Raw genomic sequence first — 21,582 nt, forward strand, 5'->3', positions numbered from 1 at the left:
AAAAAAAAAAAAAAAAAACAACAACAACAACAACAATTAAAATCAATGCCACCTGTCTTGAACCTCTTCTCTTTTTCCTACTAAAATTTCCAGTTTGAAAAGGAAAAATTTTCATTCATCTCCTGTAAGCAATGCTTATAATTCCCCTATGGCATGTCTATTTAGAATTCCTAAGCAATAAATTTTGTCCCAGTCCTCATTCCAGCTCCCCCCCCCCCCAAACACGGAAAAGAGAAAAGGAAGAAACTTGTTGACATAGCAGTCAAGGGATAATGTGGTCCTTGATGACCAAGATGTCTAGCTGCTTATTTATCGTGGTTTGCAACCCAGAAGGTTAAGGTTGTATGACTAGAATATGGAAAACAAACCTGGAATATAATAAATATATCTAAAATATGGCACTTGACTCGGGGCGCCTTTGGTGACACAATAACTATGCTTTTTGGAATTTTGGAATCAAATTTTGGTCAAATTTTTTGGGATAAATGACAATGTCCACTATTATTCTTTTAGGTTGAAAACAATACTGGTGGATTTAATGTCAGAATTACTGAAATTGTTTATAATATTATATGCAATATTATGTGTTCCAAATTTCTAATATGCATAATGTTATGTAAAATGAATTCTTTCTTAATTGTCCCTGCTAGAAATTCAACGTATAATCTCCACATTCAATGTGCATCCCTGAATAAACTCATTTTTCAGTGAATCAGTAATTGAACCATTTCATTTTTTACCAAGATTAATCTTAGTCATATCATTCAACACTTAAATATGTCAATGCAACAACAAAACATTTTGTAACATGTTCCGATTGTTGGTTCAATGGTCTTGTGTTATTCTGGAATGCGCTGGCTTGGATTTAATTTTCTTTCTTGCATAGGTATTTAAGTGAAACTGTGGTATCTGTTTCTGAAAATTTGATAAATTTGTTGTTCTGTGCCTCAAGTTGACAGGTTTTCCAAGTATCCAGCTGAAGCAGATTTTCAGGCACATTGCAGTGTTCGATGGGGAAGAAATTTAATGGGCATGTCCCTGGCATCATTAATCATGGGTCAAATTTCTGATCTATATGAGTTCTTAACATGCCATTTTAATGCTTAAAAAAAAAACAAAAAAAAAGGAAAATTTTGTAGGACAACTATAAGACTAGCGATGATGTAAGGAGATAAAGATAAATATTGGGAGGTTAAGAAACAACGTTTATATAAAATTAGTGTAGTGGAGATGAGGATGTTGAGAACTTGAGATGGATGAGTGGTAAAACTAGAACAATAAAAAAAAGTTTGGGAAAAGGTTCACCGAGCTGCTAGGTGAGGGTATGCTAGAACCCCTCTCTCTCTGTTTCTTTCTTCCTTGTATAAAATGACCTCACTGCCCTCCTATGTACGAAACCTTTCCGTCACACCCCATTGATGCACTTCCCTGTGCCACTTACTCTGAGAACTCTCACCGAAAAAGTTACTAGAGGTAATTTAGTAGCACAATACATGATTGAGAGAGTCATTTGAGATGGCATAGATATGTGCAAGAAGCAGGGATAAGGCTGCTCCATTGTGATTTAGAGGGCAGACCTCGGTGCAACGGTAAGGTTGTTCGGGTTCGAGTGGGGAAACACCCTCGCCACAAAGCGGGGGTAAGGCTATGTACATTATGACCCTCCCCAGACCCTACAATGGCGGGAGCCTCGTGCATTGGGAACACCCTTTATGTAGATATGTGCAAGAAAGATCTATGAATGCTCAAGGAGTGATATTATTTAGACTGGTGGGGCTAAAGAGCAAGGGAACATTTCTAAAATGACTTAAGAGAAATGCAGGGGTTAGAATTGCAACAAGAATGCCTTTTAGTACTGGGAACACCCTTTCTATAGATATGTGCAAGAAACTGTTGGAATAATGGGCTTAATTAATTATCGGGTTGATTAAATGGGTGAGAGTAAAGTTGCATGATCTAGTTCGGTCCACTCTCAAGTTTAAGGATATGCTAGCCCAACTCATTGTGGTTTAAGATTTTGTGTGCAGAACAGTATTATAAATACTGGGTTTTGGGTCCCTACAACCATCATTTACTCTTCCCCACTTTACCACTAAAGTGAGAGAACTCAATGAGGTATGAGGGGTTGTAGAAGATCCATAACCAAGAGAAGGAAACCGTAAAGAACTGCATCGATTCTCTTCAATATACTAGGTGCAAGGTACAAACCGATCCTCTATGTTTTGATTCGACTTCGTGTTCTAGTTGTCTGTATGAGAACCGATTAGGGTCCATTGTAAAACCCTAAAAGGTCTAACAAGTGGTATCAGAGAAACCCATATAGAGCTAAAATCAATTGGTAGAATTTTCATGCATTATTGGTCGTTCAAACCATTAAATAATTAAATTATTCAATAATGAATTTGTACTTGTCATTTTTCTCGTTTTGGTTTGATTCTGAATTTGATCGACCTTGAGGTGCAAGGGTTTCCAATTATAAAGTCTTAGTTCTCTTTTCTTAGCAAATGATACCACCACGGTGATCACCAGAATGGGACGAGTTTTTGCTGGGCCCTAGGGTAATAAACAATGGCTCCCATCGATCTTTTCATTGTCAGTAAAATTTTTTACTGAAACGATTATGATGGGTTTTCCTCCTTTCCATAGGGAGAAAGGTTAGGGATGGGGAAATAAGGGTAATTTTGGATTTAGATTTAATAATATTATTATATTACAATATTGGAAACGGAATCCAATTCAGATTCCTAAAGCGGTTTGGATTATTTGGATTACTTTAAACAATCACTATCTAGAGAGTTTTGGTAGAATGAATGCATAATGTCGTCAAACACTGTTAATGTTTAAAAAAAAAAAAAAAAAAAAGAGTCGTTAGTTTTTAGACACAATTCATACTTCCCTTTGGAAAACGTGTTGTTGAGAATGAAAAGGTGAAGATAATATTCCCTGAAATATTCCAAAGTTATTAAGAAAAAAAAAAGAGGAAGATTCAATTAATCAAACCTCACCGAACCCACGACCAAAGCCAAAGAATTCCCTTCCCTCCTACCCTTTTCTTCTATTTCCGTTTCAAAGTTGAGATGGTTTTGTATGGTTGATTTTAGAGTGAGAGCGAGGGGCTTTAGGGGTTTTCGTCATGGGTGGATACCGTGCCATGTTGGCTGAACTTGGAAATATGAAGCAATTTCAATTTTGGTCCTTCTTGTGAAGGTGGAGAATATCCCATTGAATATTCCTCTCAATGTGTATTTAAAACGAAAACAAAAATAATAATCGAATAAAGAGATTGAGATTTTGCTTGTAATCTTAGGAAAGGAGACGTGCAATATTGAATGTGCATGTGTGATTTGGTTTTGAATCCCTATTCACCTTCTTAAATAAATGAATAAATGGGGAGGTAAAATCCCATCGGGAATGGGTTCATGTTTAAGAAAGTGTGACATTACATACAGTTATGGGAAGTGGGTAACAGCTGTAAAGCTGTTTCTATTATATTTATATATATATATATATATATATGTTAATAATAACTAAATAGGAACAATTTTGGAACGTAATGGGCTAGTGGTTTTGGGGTTTTATTTAAAACTTAATGGGTCAAGTTGTTTCAGGGTTTTTATTTAAAAGAGAATGGGCTTAGGCCCCATAACTTAAATGAATTATTGTGGTTCAAATGAATCAACCCAAGATGAACAGACCAACCCAAAGGAGCCATTGAACGGAACCAAAGATGAGCCAGTTGGGTCAGGCATGGTTCAAGATCTCGGCAAGATCTCCTTTTTTTGAAAACCCGAGTTGGAGGAAGAGGCGAGGCATAAAAAGTGCATAATGTCACTCGAGATTTCAAGATCTCCGTCCAAATCTCAACTCGAACCAGTTTCGGTTCATCTCGGTCCAATTTCTGGTTTGGGCCATGCATATAAAGCATGGTTTCGACCCCATTAGGCAAGATCTCTCGCTGGTTCCACCAGGTTTCGCCTGTTTTTGAGAGAAAAAACATATAAAATCTGTGGAACATCTGTTCTTTCTTAGAGATCTTCATTCTTAGTTGCATTAAAGCAAAGATATTCAAGATTGGTGGTGGCTTTTCTCCTCAAGAACACTTTAAGGTAAAAATTTCTTCCCAAACCCATATTTTTCAAAGTAACATCATCAAATCTTGTTTCTTACCATTGGTTTTTTTATATGTGATGCTACTAAAGGTGATCTATAGATTCATGGAAGAAAAATTAATTTTCTTTTTTAAATTAATTTTTTTATTTTTCTGTTACAATAAATGATTTTCTTGCAAAAAAATATGATTTATATATGATATTTGGTACTCAATTTTTTATATGTTGGTCACCAAAGGCTGATCTACAGCCTCATGGCGTCCTTTTTTTTTTTTTTTTCATCCAATAAATTAATTAATTAATTTTCTGAAATATATAATATTTAAATAATTACAGAAAAATCAAAAAAATATGAAAAAATTTTCTGTTTTGTATGAAAAATTACTTTAATGTTGTGTAAATATTGTTAGTATATTTTGAAATGAAAATGGTGTTATTAGTTGCACTCTACTATACTTTATTATGAACTTTGATTTATTATTAATAAAAAATATGATTTAAAATTACAGAAAAATAAAAAATATATATATGAAAATAATTTCTGTTTTGTATGGAAAATTACTTTAATGTTGTGTAAATATTGTTAGTATACTTTGAAATGAAAATGGTGTTATTAGTTGCACTCTACTATACTTTATTATTAACTTTGATATTATTATTAATAATAAAATATGATTTAAAATTAAGAAAAAAATTATAAAAAGTTGGGAATTAATATGTGATAGCTACATGATATTGAGTATCTCTTAATGCATGCATTCTTTAATATAGTGTTGATGTTGAATAGTTACTATTTACTAATTCATGCACAAACACTTTTATGTAATAGTGTTGAAGACTTGAAGTTGGGACACAATGTCTACTTCTGGAGGTGGTGATATTGCATGGTTACATGGGGATCCAATGTCAGATGACAAAAAAAAATCTAAGTGTAGGTATTGTAGGAAAATGAAAAATTCTGGAGGTGCTACTAGGTTGAAGCAGCATTTGGCTGAGGGGTACAAGGATGTTGTCAAATGCCCCCAAGTTTCATATGAAGTGCAAAAAGATATGTAGCGGAGTCTACGAGTTGGAAAGTTAAAGAAGGCAGAGAAACAAAGGTTGGATCAAGAATTCGATGAGGCAGTCTTAGAGAGTCACCCTCACCCAACAACAGTGGATGTTGACTCTGATGACTCTGATAATGATTACCAGCCAGACTCAAGTATGACAAGGGCAGAATGGAGAGAATTGCAAAAAGTTAAGGCAGTGAGCAGGGTCTCTCATCAAATAGAAAAGGTTAGGTGGGTAGAGATGAAGAGAGGAGTAGGTGGCTCTGGTTCTAGAGTAGCTGCATCAAATATGCCTCCCACAGAGGAAAGAAGGAACAAGAAGCAAAGGAATGTGGATGTGCCTTTCAGGAGAACTCAGAGTAGGAGGGCTGCCACACCCCCATCACCACCCCCAAGAGATCCTGATGAGGTCCTGAGTCAAGATCCTCTTATATATAGACAACAGGATACAAGACAAATAACCATAAAGCAAGCTTGGGGTACATGGAAACAACTTGGGGATGCAATGTCAAAATTTTTTTTCTATAATAGCATCCCAGCTAATGCTGCATAAGGGATATATAACCAGTCCATGATTGACACTACAGGAAGGGCTGGTCCAGGAACAAAGGGGCCCCATCCTTATGAGCTGACGAATGTTTATTTGCCTCATCAGAAGGAGTTAGATGAGTACATTAATAGCTTGAAGATCAGTGGGCACAATATGGAGTTACAGTTAGAATGTAAGGTTTGTGATTAACAAGGGAGAAAGAGAGAGAGGAAGAAGAAGAAAGGGTTGGAGAGGAAAAAGATGATGAAGAAAAAAAAGTATGGTAGAATGTGTGTGTTGTGAGTAAAGTCTCACTAACACCAATATATTACTTCACAAACATATTTACAAGATATTACATATACCTCCCTAAGGAGGGAAAAGGAAAATAAAAATAAAACATACAAGTGACAAATTACTAAACTACCTTGAGGGAAACATAACTAATATCTCTAACACTCCCCCTCAAGCTGGAGAATAAATATCATGCATTCCTAGCTTGGACAACAGAGAACTGAACTGATGATGAACAAGACCCTTTGTGAAGATATCAGTCAGCTGATCTCCAGTCCTCACAAAAGGTGTGCATATGTAACCAGTGTCAATCTTCTCTTTAATGAAGTGTCTGTCCACCTCTATGTGCTTTGTCCTGTCATGCCACACAGGATTGTGGGCTATACTTATGGTAGCCTTGTTGTCACAATAAAGCCTCATAGGTGCCTCAGTATCAAGTCCCAACTCTTGGACCAGCCTTCTCAACCAGAGAAGCTCACACACTCCATCAGCCATGGCTCTAAATTCTACCTCTGCACTAGACCAAGCCACCACAGCTTGTATCTTGCTCCGTCTGTCCGTCATGTAACTAGGTTTCCAGCTACAAATGTGCAATAGCCTGATGTAGATCTCCTATCAAAGACTGAGCCAGCCCAATCTGCATCAGTGAAGCCTTCTATCCTCATGTGGTTATACTTGGTAAAAAGTAGTGAATAAACTTCTTTTGGCATATATTTATGCCCTTTTTAGATCTAAACACTTCAATCCCCAGGAAATATTTTTTAAGGGTCCGAGATCCTTAATCTTAAACTATTGGGCTAAGTAGTTCTTCAGATTGGTTATCTCAGTCCTGTCATCGCCAGTTACCATAATGTCATCCACATATACAAGGTTGTAATGGTGCTATTACCACGCTTAGTAAAAAGAGTGTGGTCAACCTGATTTTGGGAATAACCATTCTCCAGGATAGCTTGTCGGAACCTTTCAAACCAGGCCTTTGGAAACTGTTTAAGACCATACAAGGCCTTCTTGAGAAGACACATCTTTCCTACAGCAGAAGGGAACTTAAATCCAGGAGGAATTTGCATATACACCTCCTCTTCTAAGTCACCATGTAGAAAGGCAATCTTCACATCCAATTGATACAATAGCCAATCTCTATCTACTGCCAGAGACAAAAGGACCCTTATAGTGTTATGCTTAGCCACAGGAGCAAATGTCTCCCGATAGTCAATCCCATACACTTGACTGTATCCTTTCGCCACCAGCCTTGTTTTGTACCTCTCGATAGTACCATCTGATCAGTACTTGATTGTGTAGACCCACCTGCATCCAACTGGAGTTTTCCACCTTTGAAGGTCAACCAATTTCCAGGTACAATTTTTTTCAAGTGCCATCATTTCCTCAGTCATAGCTTGCTTCTGCTTAGGGTCAAACATAGCTTCAGAAACATTCTTGGGAATAGAAGCAGATGAGAAAGCAATGGTAAATGCAACACCTGTAGGAGAGAGAGAGTCATAGGAAACAAATTGGGATATAGGATTAATACAAGCTCTCTTTCCCTTCCTAATAGCAATAGGAAGATCTAACTCTGATGGGGAAGGAAGGATATTACCTGACTGAGGAGAGTGTATCTCAGGATTTGGATTCAAAGGGGACTCTTGCAAATTCTTCTTGTTCCTCCTTGTGTATACAATGGTCTCCTTTTCATTACCTAAACCTGAACCACCTCTTGAATGATTACCAACATCAATAATATCCACATCTTTGTGTTTCCCAATGTCAAGCATAAAAAGAGAGATAGGCAATGGGGAAAGAAAATGGATCTCATCAGTAGCCTTTTCACCTCCATTATGCTCCCCCTGAAATGGATGCTTAGAAGAAACAAAAAAAGGGGCAGACTCAAGGAAGGTAACATCTTTAGAGAGAAACCTTCGTCTGGAAGAAGGATGATAGCACTTGTAGCCCTTGGTAGTGGAGTAGCCAAGAAAGATACATTTAAGGGCCTTGGGGTCCAGTTTAGTCCGTGAAGACGTATTAACATGGACATAATAGATACACCAAAACACTTTGGGTGGAAGGGAGAAAGAAGAAGATTGAGGAGATAAGATGTCCAAGGGAGTTTTGGAACCAAGGAATTTTGTTGGCATACGGTTGATCAAATAAGCAGAAGTAAAAAGCACATCAGACCAAAAAGTTTCAGGAACATGCATGCCAAAGGGAAGACTCCTACTGACCTCCAACAAATGGCGGTTTTTTCTCTCAGCTACCCCATTTTGTTGGGGTTTGTCAACACAAGCTAGCTGATGAATAATGCCATGGTAAGTAAAAAAGTCTTAAAGACCACCATACATATACTCCCCCCTTTTGTCAGAATGAACAATTTTAATTTTGGTGTCAAACTGTGTACATACCATATGATAAAAAAATTTAAAGGCATTATACACATCACTCTTGTGCTTCATCAAAACAGTCCAAGAAGCACGAGAAAAGTCATCAACAAATGAAACAAAGTAACGAAAACCAAGTAGAGTAGTAGTAGAAGATCCCCAAGTATCAGAGTGCACAATGTGAAAAGGAACAGTAGATCTATTACCATGATAAGGATAAAAAGAACGACAATGTTTGGCAAAAATACATGGTTCACAACGAAAAACATGGGAACTAGGAAAAGAAGTAAATAAATGAGGTAATTGTTCCCTCATAACAACAAAAGAGGGATGTCTTAAACATTGATGCCACAACAACATAGAATCCACAGAACTGCTATCGGTATGTCCACACACATAAGACTGAGCTGTAGCCAAAAGAGATGATTGAGGTTCAATTATGTAAAGTCCTTTCTCTTCACGCCCACTGCCAATAATCTTCTTCGTCACCAAATCCTAAAAGAGAAAATAAGAAGGGAAAAAAGTGACAACAGTTTAAGGATTTTGTCAAATGACTCATAGATAAGAGATTACAGGTAAGGTCAGGAACGTCAAGCACAGAATCAAGTGAAATGGAAGAAGTAATAGGAATGCTACCTTTACCAGAAATGGACGAAAGGGAGCCATTGACAACCCTGATCTTATCTCTACTGGAACAAATAAAATATGTATCATAATAATGGGACGTACCAGTCATATGATCCGTAGAACCAGAATCAATAACCCAAGATGGTGTTGTGGAAGGGGCAGATGAGAAAACCTGCAAGGCAGAAGCTGAGGAATCTAGCACTGTAAGGGCAGATGATGAGCCTTCCAGCTGAGACATGACCCTGCAGAATGCTGTAATGTCCTCCCTAATAAGGGAACTGTGCTCTGCCTGTGGGCTAGGAGCAGACCCTATAGTAGTATGCTCGGCCTCAACACTGTGGGCTCTAGCTCCCCCACTCCATCCACCACGAGCACCACTAGAACCACCATGCATGCTAGGAGGTCGACCATAAAGAACCCAGCATCTCTCTTTGGTGTGCTCAGACTTCCCACAATGATCACAGCATCTATCATCTCCACGGGGTGGGCCTTGGCCTCAGCCACCACCACGCCGATCTCTCTGAGAGCTAGTAGTAAGAGCTGACCGCTCAAGGGAAGGAACATGCTCCATGGCCACCCGCCTGGTCTCCTCACTCTGCAAATAGCTACATACTTCATCAAGAGATGGAAGTGGAGACCGGCCCAATATCTGCATCCGGATAAGCTCATACTCAAGATTCAAACCACGCAGCAAAATAAGAACTCGTTCTTTCTCAAGTGTACAGTAAACCTTAGCTTCATCCTTAGGGTTGGCCAGTTGGAGGTCCCTGTAGTGATTATACTCCTCCTAGAGACTAATGACAGTGTTGTACTACTCAGAAATGGTCCTAGCCCCTTACTTCATGCCAATGACTTTCTGAAGTAGTTGATAAACTTTGGCCGAGTCACCCACATGGTCAAAGGTTTTAGTAACACTGTCCCAAATATCCTTAGCAGTTTCTTTCCTCATAAACTTTCTTCCAATCTCAAGTTTCATGGAAAAGATCAGCCATGTCATAACAGTGGAGTTTTCGGTCTCCCATTTTGGATATATCGGGTCATCTAGTGTAGGAGCCTTAATAGTACCTGTAACATACCCTAGCTTTCCCCTACTCCACAAGGAAAGCTCCACAGAATGAGCCCAATCTAAATAATTGGTGTTATCCAACTTCACAATAGAGATCTGAGTATGTGGGTTATCAAAAGCCATAGGAGTAGGAGCACTACTCGATACACTGGCTGAAACATCACCAAAGAGGGGCTCCAAGTCCACTATCTTCAGACATGTTGTGGATGAGGAGTCACAAACACAATGGGGAGTACACACTCTACTGAAAAAATCCTTCCCAGATACTCAGAGACAAATCCCACAAAGAAGAAATACAATAACAAAGGAAAAAAAACAAGATCAAGGCATACCAATAGCAGCAAAACAGATCATACCACTTCACAAGACCCCAACAATACATCTCACAATCCAATAGGGCTGAAGTCCATCATAAACACAACTTTGGAAGCCAGCAGAGAAGAAAACAGGGGAGGCGGTACCTGTAAATCAGTAGGAAAAGAGGTTGTGACCTCACACCTCTTTCTCCTAAGGATCGAGAGCTTGGGGACTTTGTAAAGGGCCCTTGGGCGATTCAAATAAAGTATGAACTACCTCCAATGGTGGTAGGATGAGAGAGAAGGTTCTCAAAGACAGGACGGCGGTAGTCATGGGTTGCCCAGAAAATTATTCTAAAAGCTCCTCAACAGCTTTAATCCTTCTAAAAACTCTTCAAGGGTTTGCTTTGACCTTCTTTCAAGCTCATCTCATAAAAACTTCAAGTCTTCTCACATAATGATCTCTTCCTTGGAACCCCTTTGTAACCTAGGGTTCCAAAGAGAGGAAATAGAATGAGGGAACTTGTAATCCGACTCTCAAACCAAGACCTTGAGCTCTGATACCAAGTTAGAATGTGTGTGTTGTGAGTAAAGACTTACTAACACCAATATATTACTTCACTAACATATTTACAAGATATTACATATACCTCCCTAAAGAGGGAAAAGGAAAATAAAAATAAAACATACAAGTGACAAATTACTAAACTATCGTTAGGGAAACATAACTAATATCTCTAACAGTTACTATGATGCGTGATGGTTGGACTGGACCAACTAGACAGTCCATCAACTTCATGGTGTATTGTGATGGGAAGACTATCTTCTTAAAGTCTGTTGATGCATCCAAAGAGAAGAAGGATGCAATGTACTTATACAAGTTGTTGAAGGATGTTACAGAGGTGGGGCCTGAGAATGTTGCTCAGATAGTGACAGACAATGGGAGCAACTTCAAGAAAGTGGGGGAGAGACTAATAAATAGAAAGAGCAAAAGCATCCAGCTTTTCTGAACACCATGTGCTGCCCACTATATTGCTTAATGCTTAAAGACATGGGAAAGAAGTCTTTAGTAGCAGGTGTGGTTGAACAAGCAAGACAAGTTACCATATTTGTTTACAACCATGGATATGCTCTTTTTGTTGAAGGAAAAATGCGGTGGAGATTTGGTAAGGCTAGGCAAGACCCAATTTGCAACCAACTACATTGCACTAAAGAGCTTTTAGGATAAGATGGTTGGTTTGAGATCCATGTTTGCCACTCAACAGTGGTTTGGATGGACGGAATCCGGTTCGCTAGGTTGTATTGCAGCACAGGCCACCATCTCTAGTGAACAATTTTGGCAGGATGTGAAGAAGGTTCTTATATTTGGCCCACTTGTAACTGTCTTGAGGTTGGTAGACTCAGAGAAGCAGCCTACCTTACCATATGTGTATGTTGCAATGGAGAAAATGAAGGAGAAGGAGAAGGTGAAAGCATCTATCCCTAGGGGTGTAAAATCCTACATCAAAATTATTGAGGAGAGATGGGAGAAACATTTGATGCATCCACTGCATAAAGCTGGTGAGTTTATAAACTTTACTATTAACGACTTATTCTACACATTACAATCAACGACAAGTTACTTATGGAATTTGCAGCATATTATCTTAATCCTAAGTACCACTACAAGTACAATCTAGGAATGGATGATGCATTGATAGAAACAGTGGAGCTTGTGGTGGCAAAGTTGGTCCCTAAACCTAATCTACAGGCAGCATACAACACTGAGGTGGGTTAATGTTTAAGATATGTATAGCTTTCTAAGTGTTGATGAATTCCGTATTGTGTACTAACTTGTATTCAATGTTTGAAATATGTATAAATGAAAGGATTTAGGGATGCTAATGGGAGTTTTGGTAGGGCAGCGGCAGTGGCTGAAAGACAAACTACTACCCCTGGTGAATGGTGGGTCCTATATGGAAAAGATGCACCTAACTTGAGGAAGATAGCAATCAAGGTGCTCTCCAAAACTTGTTCTGCATCTGGATGTGAGCACAATTGGAGTACATTCTCATTGATTCACACCAAGAGGCAGAACCGACTAGGTCACGAAAAGCTGCAGCAATTGGTGTGTATGCACTACAACATGAGATTGAAGATGCAACACATACGTCGAGGCATGGAGGGTAGCAGTGAGCCAATTGAACTTGCTCATGTTTTCCAAGAAGACTCAGATGATGAGGAGGATCCCTTATACCAATGGGTGAAGGATTGAAGTGAGCCACTTATGGATCAACCTGGGGGTAGGCCTGACCCCGTGGTAGCTAGTCAGATAGGTACTGACGTGGATGAGTATATGTCTCAAGAGGGCCGTGTGCTTTCATAGATACCCAGGCCTTTCGAGTCCCAAGGTACTGGGGTTGATGTGGAGCCTAAAACTGTTTAGTTACGATACAGTGATGATGATGATGGTGGTGGTGGTAGTGGTGGTGATGATGCAGGTGATGGTGATAGGGATGGGGATGGGGATGATGGTGGTGATGGGGGGATACGTGAGAGGTACCATTACACTAAATCAGAGCAAGAACCGGTGCAGTTCACATGACTTAGTTCACTCATGCCACACAGGACATGGACCATAGTGCAAGTTCACCCACACCCTACAAGAGAGGCTCACGTCGTCGATTTTTAGGTGGTGAAGAGTAGGATAGCGTGGACTCCATGGACATCTCTGTTTAACACACTAGGAGGCTTAAGCATAGAGAGTGGTACCGGTATTCTTGGGGAGCCGTTGAATGCACCGTCAGCTATATATGGCACAAAGACAACCGGTTCAGACTATAGTCATTATAGTCAATTTGGCCAGTTTGGATACCCACAGGCCAGCTCTTTCCTCTCTGCCACTGAGTATAAGGGTCAAGCACATGACTCACACCCCCAGATTGGGTTAGATTTTGTGGATAGCATCTCCGGGGCTCCAGAGCCCAAGCCTCAGCCCCAGCCATACATAGTGGTTTCTGTCCGTCAAGCACCAAGCACGGCTATGGATCTCATTCCAGCAATTTAGTTTCAGAGATATATACCCACGGATTGGGTACCTCCAGTTTGTTGGTGATGATGTTTATAGGGCTATTGTGGCTGACTTTGAGTATTCCTTCCATTAAACTATGACATGGCTAGCCTTTGTGATTCAATCAGATCAAAACATACTTTTAACATCAGCATCAACAACATGAGGCTATGATGATATGGCCCATCACTCATTTCAGTACTAAGAGCCTTGGTTTCCAGGATGGAGTTTAAATGTCTAATTGTCTACTATATCAGTATATCTATGTTATGTACTTTATGGGTTATGGCTTTATGCAGCTATGTTGTTACTTGCTATGTTACTTGTCGCTTATCTTATGGCATTACAAACTGATGAATATATGTGACTCATCAATCAGCAATAGTAATTAGAAATTATGGTTTTTATATTCTAATGATTATGTTATGTCAGAATGTTGATTGTGAAAGGTGGATTGATAAATATATCATACTAGATGAAGTGTTCGAAGACATTCGCCAACTACTTACATAGGGTACATTGTCAAAGTACCATTTTGAGTCTGTTTTTTACAAAACTAATGTTTCCATTATGTTTAGAATGGCTAAAATGGGATAAATACATAGTTTCAGGAGCTACAAAGGTCATATGCCCACCGAGATCAACCAGCGAGACAACCATAAAAAAAAATACAAGATCTCGGTGAGATCTCGCCAGATCTCATTTCTTTGGGATAGCAAGATGGGTGGCAAGAGCGAGATTTAAAACCTTGGGGTCAGGTCGACTCGAATTCTCAACCCGTTGACCCAAAAAATGAACCGTTTGGGTTTTTCGGCAACCTGATGAAAACGTTCACCGGCATTGACCAAAAAAAAAAGAATCGAGAGTTTGTTTGGATTTCGATTTTTGGGTTTTAATTTAAATTACTTTAAACATCAATTTTAAGGGTCGGTTTAAGGCCAAATTGAAATCCCTTTTTTTGCGTTGGATTCATTGTTTTGGGCCATATTTAATGGTCTAATTTGTTCTATGACATGTTTATAAAAAATTTATATTATACTTGTATTTAGTCATAGAACCAAGAGGCCATTGATTAATGTTTTGAAAAATGACTATGTTATTGGTCACCGTGAGATTGTGAAGGATTTTATCACTTGGAATGACTCTTATTTGGTAATGGGCAATCTCCAAATAATGTCCAATGAGGTTTTTCAGATTGAATCAATTATGTTAAGAGTCCCAAGGTCTTGTGAATGATAAAATACCATTGATCATCATGATGTCACTTTATCATGTACTTAGGATGTTGTGGACAAATATTTGACTGGTCGAATCAATGGAAGGATGGACTTATGTACCCTGAAATATTTTATATGGTTCGATCAGTGGGAGGATGTTTAATATTCCGGATTGCTTTCAATACAAGAAATTGGGACCCAAATTTTTTTGTTCCATAACTGTTTTGGAACAGTTATAATGTTTTGTCTTTGTTCTATAGCGGCTTCAAATTTGTATTTATGTTTATGCATGTTTCTGGATCGGTTTATTATTACCATGATATTGATTTATGAATGACATAGGTAGAAAATTAATGGTATTTTGTGTTTGCATGCCATATTTGGAGCACCTTATAATGAATAATGTTGGAATTAAACTAGGTGAAAGCTTTCGCACATGCTTGGCTATATAATGCATTTCTAGGAAACCATGAAAGGGTGAGGTGGAATCCACCAAAGTGGCACATTTTATTCTTCCATGGTTTTCCCCAAGGCAACAAAGTTGATGACATTTTCCTAAAGGTGAGGGGACCTTGAAAGTTATTGTTCTTTTCACAATAATGCGGATTTACAAGCATTCTTAGCCCAAAGGATAGGAATGTAATTACAGTTGTGACTCTTATATGGTTTTTGTTGTCCTAGCGGCGTATTTAAATGTATGTTCCTGTATATATATCTCCAATGGGGAAAACATGATAGGATTGTGCGAAATCCACCAAAGTGGTACATTAAATTCGATTGTGTCTTCCTCAACAGTAAAGGTGACATTTCCCAATGGTGATGTCATCAAAGATCGTGAACATTCAATTTAATTGTGTATTTCTTAACAGTAAAGCTGACATTTTCCCAAAGGTGATGCCATCAAGGTTTGTGAATAAATATTCACATGTTAGAAAGGGACATTGACTTAGGAATTCTTTTGCCCAAAGGTGATTAAATATCCGAATGTTGGTGTTCTTTTCATAGTTAATACAAGAAAATAAGAGGACCAGTGAATCCATGTCCCAAAGAATAGGGACACAATTTCAGTTATAATTCTTAGTCATTGACAGGATGTTGACATGCCTCTTACAAAGGCTTTTCCAATGGGAGTGCTCAAAGATCATGTTTCTAACATGAGTATTATTGAGTCTTTGATATGCTTGGTTAGTGGAAGCTTTACGTCTTGTTGATTATTTTATTTGTTTTGAAACTTTAGCCCCTATATTTTGGGCACAGTTTGATAGATTATATAGTTATGCTTTTCATTCAATTTTAGCATTTATCTTATACAAATTTATTCTATCATCAACTTCTTTGTTGATTGCTTTATGGATTTATTTGAGCATGGTTTATAGGCAGTAATTGCTAAAGTTATAGATAATATTCACCACAGTTTAAAAGGCAGTACTTGCTACAGTTCAAAGGCAATGTTTGCCACAATTTATAGGCGGAAAGCCACAATTAGATATTAACCACAGATCAAAGGCGATTTGCCACAGTAAAGGTTAATATCATAGTTAAAGACCTACATGAAATGACAATAGTGTTGTTTGAGGATATGTCACATTTCCATGTTATAGTATCCCATAGAGATTCATGTTGATAAATTTACTTATGTTTGTAATGACAAAAAGTTATATGTCGTATATTGATGTGTATCTTCTGCTGTTGTTCAATGTGAGTAGTTTTTCAACTAAATCACAATAAGAGTGATTAATGTAGGGAGATTCTATGACCACACCAATTTGAAAGACATCCTTATAATTTTTTTTTTGTGAATTAATAAATGCATTAAAAGAAGGGGGAGGGAAAATATATCCCCTAAGGGAGATTACAAACCTTATAAAGGTAACCAAAGTCCAAAAGGACAGCATCCAAGGCCCAGTGGGCTTGAGGAGTGGACATGTCACATTGACATGTCTAATACAACACAAAATTCACATGGGCATAATTAAAAGGAGCCAGAAGCCCAACAACATAAAATTCAAAAGCCCACATGGGCTAAACAAGAACCCAGAAGCCCAAAGTAGAGGCAAACAGGGAAAAACAAGTAGGGTTCCACCAAACCCTACCAATAGATCTCATCATTCTCACTTCCAACCGTCAAGACATGAATCGAAGTTCCAGCAGAAAAGGCAAGCACGGCGGCAGGGCACGGGTCTTATGGAGGGCCACGACCAAGAGAGAAGCTGGCCCCGCGGAGGAGACAGCTGCGAAGGGGGGCGCCGGCCTTTCGGAGGGCGACAGCGAGGCGGCTGTCAGTCGAGCATGGCTAACAACCTTACGAGTTGCAAGCCTTGCAAAGAGCTTGCCAAGAAGCCACCGGGAAAAACGATTTGATCAGGGAGCAAACGGGAGAAAACGTTTGGTCTGCCAAGGATCCAGAAGAGAGCTTGGCTAGGTTAGCAGCTCAAAGGCACACTCAAAACAGTGCAACAAGCCCAGCGAGCGTCGGCGGAGGGGGGCTAAGGAGCCAACGAAGCGGTCAAAGAGCAGGTCAAAGCAACAGATGGACGGCGACATAGCAAAACCCGATCAAGAAGTAACTCGAGGAAGAGGGAGAGAAGCGGCAGGCCCCGAGAACACCGGCAGAAAGAGCCAACGAGTCCTACAGAGAGGGTCAAGGGGATCTTGGCAGGACCATCACCAGATCAGAGTCAAGATGGGAGTGGAAGGGATGGGGAGACGGCAACGGGTGGATTACGACCTCCCGGACGTGTGAACTGCAGAAGAAGAAGAAGAAGAAAAGGATCAGAGGAAGAGGGTGAAGAAGAAAGGATAGCAGAGGATGAGAGGGAGAGGATGAGAGAAGAAGAAGAGAGGATGGGGATGGGGATGGGGATGGGGATGGGAATGGGGAGGGGGAGGGGGGAGCAGCCCGAGCGGCAACAATATAGGGTTCAGGTTTCTTTCTCATGAGCAATAGGGTTTCTCATGCAAAGAGTAGATCAAGAGAGGATTTGATTAACTTTATTACTTGCTAATCTAACCACCAAATGCATCTTTGAAATCATCACCCTCCTCCCCTCCAAAAAATAAAAATAAAAAAATAAAAAAAAAAAACTTTGAAAGTCGACATCCTTATAATTAATGTAGCCCAAGTGGAAGATTGTTGGATTTATGGGCTTAATTAATTATTCGGGTTGATTAAATGGGTGAGAGCCATGTTCGGTCCACTCTCAAGTTTAGGGATATGCTATCCCAACTCATTGTGGTTTAGAGTTTTGGGTGTAGGACAGTATTATAAATACTGGGTTTTGGGTCCCTACAGCCATCATTCACTTTTCCTCACTTTACCACTAAAGTGAGAGAACTCAAGGAGGTCTGAGGGACTGTAAAAGATCTATAGCCAAGAGAAGGAAACCGTAAAAAACAGCATCGATCCTCCTCAGCATACTAGGTGCAAGGTACAAATCGATCCTCTATGTTTTGATTCAATTTCATGTTCTAGTTGTCTGTATGGGAACCGATTAGAGTTCATTGTAAAACCCTAAAAGGTCTAACAGAAAGATCTTTGAATGCTCAAGGAGTGATTTTATTTAGATTGGTGGGGCTAAAGAGCAAGGGACATTCCTAATATGACTATAAAAGACATGCAAGGGTTAGGATTGCAATAAGAATGCCTTTTGTTGAATGTCAAAATCGAACCTGTGTAAGAAAAAAAGGTGTACCCAGTGCACGAGGCTCCCGACACTGTAGGGTCTGGGGAGGGTCAATGTACACAGCCTTACCCTCACTTCGTGGAGAGGTTGTTTCTCGAACACCTATGGAGCCAACCCAATTAGTTGGGATAAGGCTTAGTTGAGTTGAGTTCTGTTGTAAAAAAATCATTTTAAACTAACAAGGAGCAATACTAGAACATTGAAAAATGTAAGGGAAAGCCGCATGCAAGGTGGGGCCATGTGATTGAAATAGGCCCCAAATTTACATGTGACGGATCAAGTCCAGGTGGAAAAACTAGCCATTTTAGTTGGAATTCCTTCCAGTTATGCTTCAATTGGCTAAACTACTCCTTTATAATTACCCATCATCCATTTGTTCTGTTATAACACTAAAGCATAAAGCCTTAAAGAAACAATTGATATAGAAACTGGACTTCGTTGCACATACAAACAAAAGTATGGCATCTATCTTTCAGGCCCTCGTCATGATGTACATGGACAAATATTGGTTCTTTCAGAAATTTTCCATTTTAAAACCATCAATTTAATGCATCATAGGAAGCCATATGGTCATTTTTATTCTCTTCATCCTCTGGAAATCTATATAGTAGTTATAGGTATATCATTGGGAAAAGAATGAAACTTTCCCTTTAATAAATCCTGAGCAGGTTTTGCAAGGAGAGTGTATGTGCACCTTAGATGAAGATTTTTCCGTACTCACGTCGCTGAACAACCAATGGAGTCGATCGTTGCTATCTTTTGTCCTTCCCATTAGAAGGAGCCCACTGCTCTCTCTGTCAAGGCGATGAACCTAATGAAACATGAAAACAAAGAAAAAAAGGGACATATATATATAAGGTAACAATTTTTGTAAGGAAAAGGATAATGATGACATGTTTTCTCAAAAAACAAAAACTAAATCAACTACTTTCATAATCAATAACCAATTCAAACATTTTTTTCCTCTCCACTGTTAATTTTTTAATTATCTTTAGTGGTGGCCTAGTGAGGGAAGGGACTATTTATGTATTCACTATGAATACAAAAAGCCACATCTGCAACCTGTGGTTGATGTAGATCAAAGAATGAAGAAGAGGACAAAAATAAATTCAAAAGAAAAAAAAAAAAAAAAAAAAAACTGTTCGCATGACACCTTTTATGTGAACAGTGATTTGGCCCATATTGTTTCCTTTTAACCTTAATTTTCTTTTCTTTGTTTATTTTTCTTGTCAAGTAAATTAAAGTAAAGATTAGGAAAGTCTTAGATAGGAAGTAGTTTCTATTGAGTTTCTAAGGCTATTTTGGTCTCATTGTTTTTTGGTTATTTTTGTATTATGGTGCGCAGGGTACAGGGCTATTTTTGTCCCAATGTATTTTTTCTATTGTTGGAGTATTAAAAATAGAGAGGGAGGGGCCTGTGGCAAGGCACTCCATTCTAGCCTCCCACGATTCTCTCTCTCTCTCTCTTTTCTTTCTTTCTTTCTCTTTGCTTGATCAGTTTGCAGGATTCTGGGGTTGTAACATATTATCAGAGCTCTTGTAATCAGATCTGAGTTTCTTCATCCCTCTTCTGCTGATCTTTTCTTTTCTTCAAACCCTGTAGTGAGCAGCCACCTATTGCTGCATCTACTATCATATAAACACTCCTCTCATCAACGGAACGATTTTTTCTTATCTACATGGTGATCTACTGTTTCTGTTTTGAAGACTTTTGGAGCAAGAATCAATTTTCCCTCTCTTCTGCAGAAATTGATTTTTTTCAATAAAACCCTGACAAGATCGATTTTTGTTTTGGTGGTTCCGGGTCCTTGGATTTTATGGGCATTTTATGCATGGTAGGTTCTGTTCTTTATTACATCTCTAAGATCTATCGCTCTACAAACTAGGTGATACCGATTTTTGTTCCCTCATCATATCCATGCAAAATCTTTTTTTTTTTTTTTTTTTTTGGTATGGATTGTTGTCGTCTTTTATTTTGTGAAGATTGCCCTACTGCTGGTCCTTAATTCCAGCACTATATCAGCTCTCTATTGATATCTTATTGCTGGCCCCTATACTTACAAGGTCAATATTTTTGGGTTTCTCAAACCCTATAAGGCTGATCGATTTTTTTATTGCTGTTGGTCCTGATCTCTTGTTAGTGTATCTAAGATAATTGTTTTTGTCCTTATTTTTGTCTCTCATTATGACTGAGATCACATCTACTACCCCTACTATGGACACTGTGAATGTCTAGATCACATATATTAAGCTCAAAGGGAGTTCTAACTGTTTACTATGGGCTCAGGCTATGAGAGATTACATTATGGCCAAAGACAAGCTTGAGTATATTACTTCTGGTACTCTTGCTTCTGGTGATACAGGGTATAGTGAATGGCTGAAAGAGAATGCTAACATATTCTCAAGAGAAAAATATGACTCTCATTTAAGATCTTTAGGAGAAGTTATTTCAGTTTCAACAATCTAACAAGTTTTTACAGGATTACTACATTGCTTTTAAAGGGATGGTTGAAGAGTTGAATGTTTTCCAGCCTCTTACTACTAATAACGAGAAAAGGAAGGGGAGGGAGAAAGGCTTAAGCCAACAAGAAGCCAAAACAAGGCATCAAAACAAGCAAGAGCAAAGAGCTAACTAAAAGTACAATGACTAAAGACAAAAACTAAATAACATAGAACCATCGGCCAGAATTCGAGGGGGGGGGGGGGGGGAAGAGGCCCAACCAGGGAACTAACCAGGCGGGATGAGATCAACCTAAAGGTTCCAAGATGTAATGATGTGGGAATTTTTGGATGTGATAGGGACAGGGCAGGTTTGAAGGGTATGGGCTTTGGAAGTGACATCAAAGTAGATAGTCTTCCAAATCTGATCAAGGGATCTGGATTTGGGAGTCCATCTACGGATGTTACCTTCCATCCAAAGGTGGTTTATAGTAGCATAAAAGGCCAGTTTGCCCATAGAGTCACAAATAGTAGAGCCAGAGAAGGGCATGTCAATCCAGATCCATTCCCTATCAAAAGAGAGAATAGGTCTTCTAATTGGCCAGCACTTAGCGATGATAGAATTCCAGATATGGGAGGAGAAGGGATAGGAGAAGAAGAGATGAGGGATATCATCAGTTCCATGAGGGTAGAGGCAGCAAGAAGGGTTGGCAGGGATGTGGCGGTGGATGAGAAAGAATTGAGTGGAGAGACAGTTGGACAGGCATCTCCAAAGGGTGAAGCTATGGTGGGGAATGTGACCTTTGAACCAAACAACCTTATGCAATGGAACAACCGAAGAAGGAGATCTAA

At 39.0% G+C, this 21,582-nt stretch overlaps 1 protein-coding gene across 10 annotated transcripts in view; it reads right to left on the minus strand.

Moving 5' to 3' along the window:
- The window catches only part of LOC122069058 (RNA pseudouridine synthase 3, mitochondrial), a 64,220-nt gene that overhangs the window by 763 nt on the left and 41,875 nt on the right, over nucleotides 1-21,582 (minus strand). For all 10 annotated transcript variants that reach the window (XM_042632997.1, XM_042632996.1, XM_042633005.1 and 7 more), the window contains one exon: nucleotides 18,986-19,102. In XM_042632997.1, the coding sequence (XP_042488931.1) occupies nucleotides 18,986-19,102 (117 nt within the window). The remainder of the gene's footprint in view (nucleotides 1-18,985; nucleotides 19,103-21,582) is intronic.

The sequence above is a fragment of the Macadamia integrifolia genome, unplaced genomic scaffold (assembly GCF_013358625.1).
Source record: "Macadamia integrifolia cultivar HAES 741 unplaced genomic scaffold, SCU_Mint_v3 scaffold527, whole genome shotgun sequence".
NCBI lineage: Eukaryota > Viridiplantae > Streptophyta > Magnoliopsida > Proteales > Proteaceae > Macadamia > Macadamia integrifolia.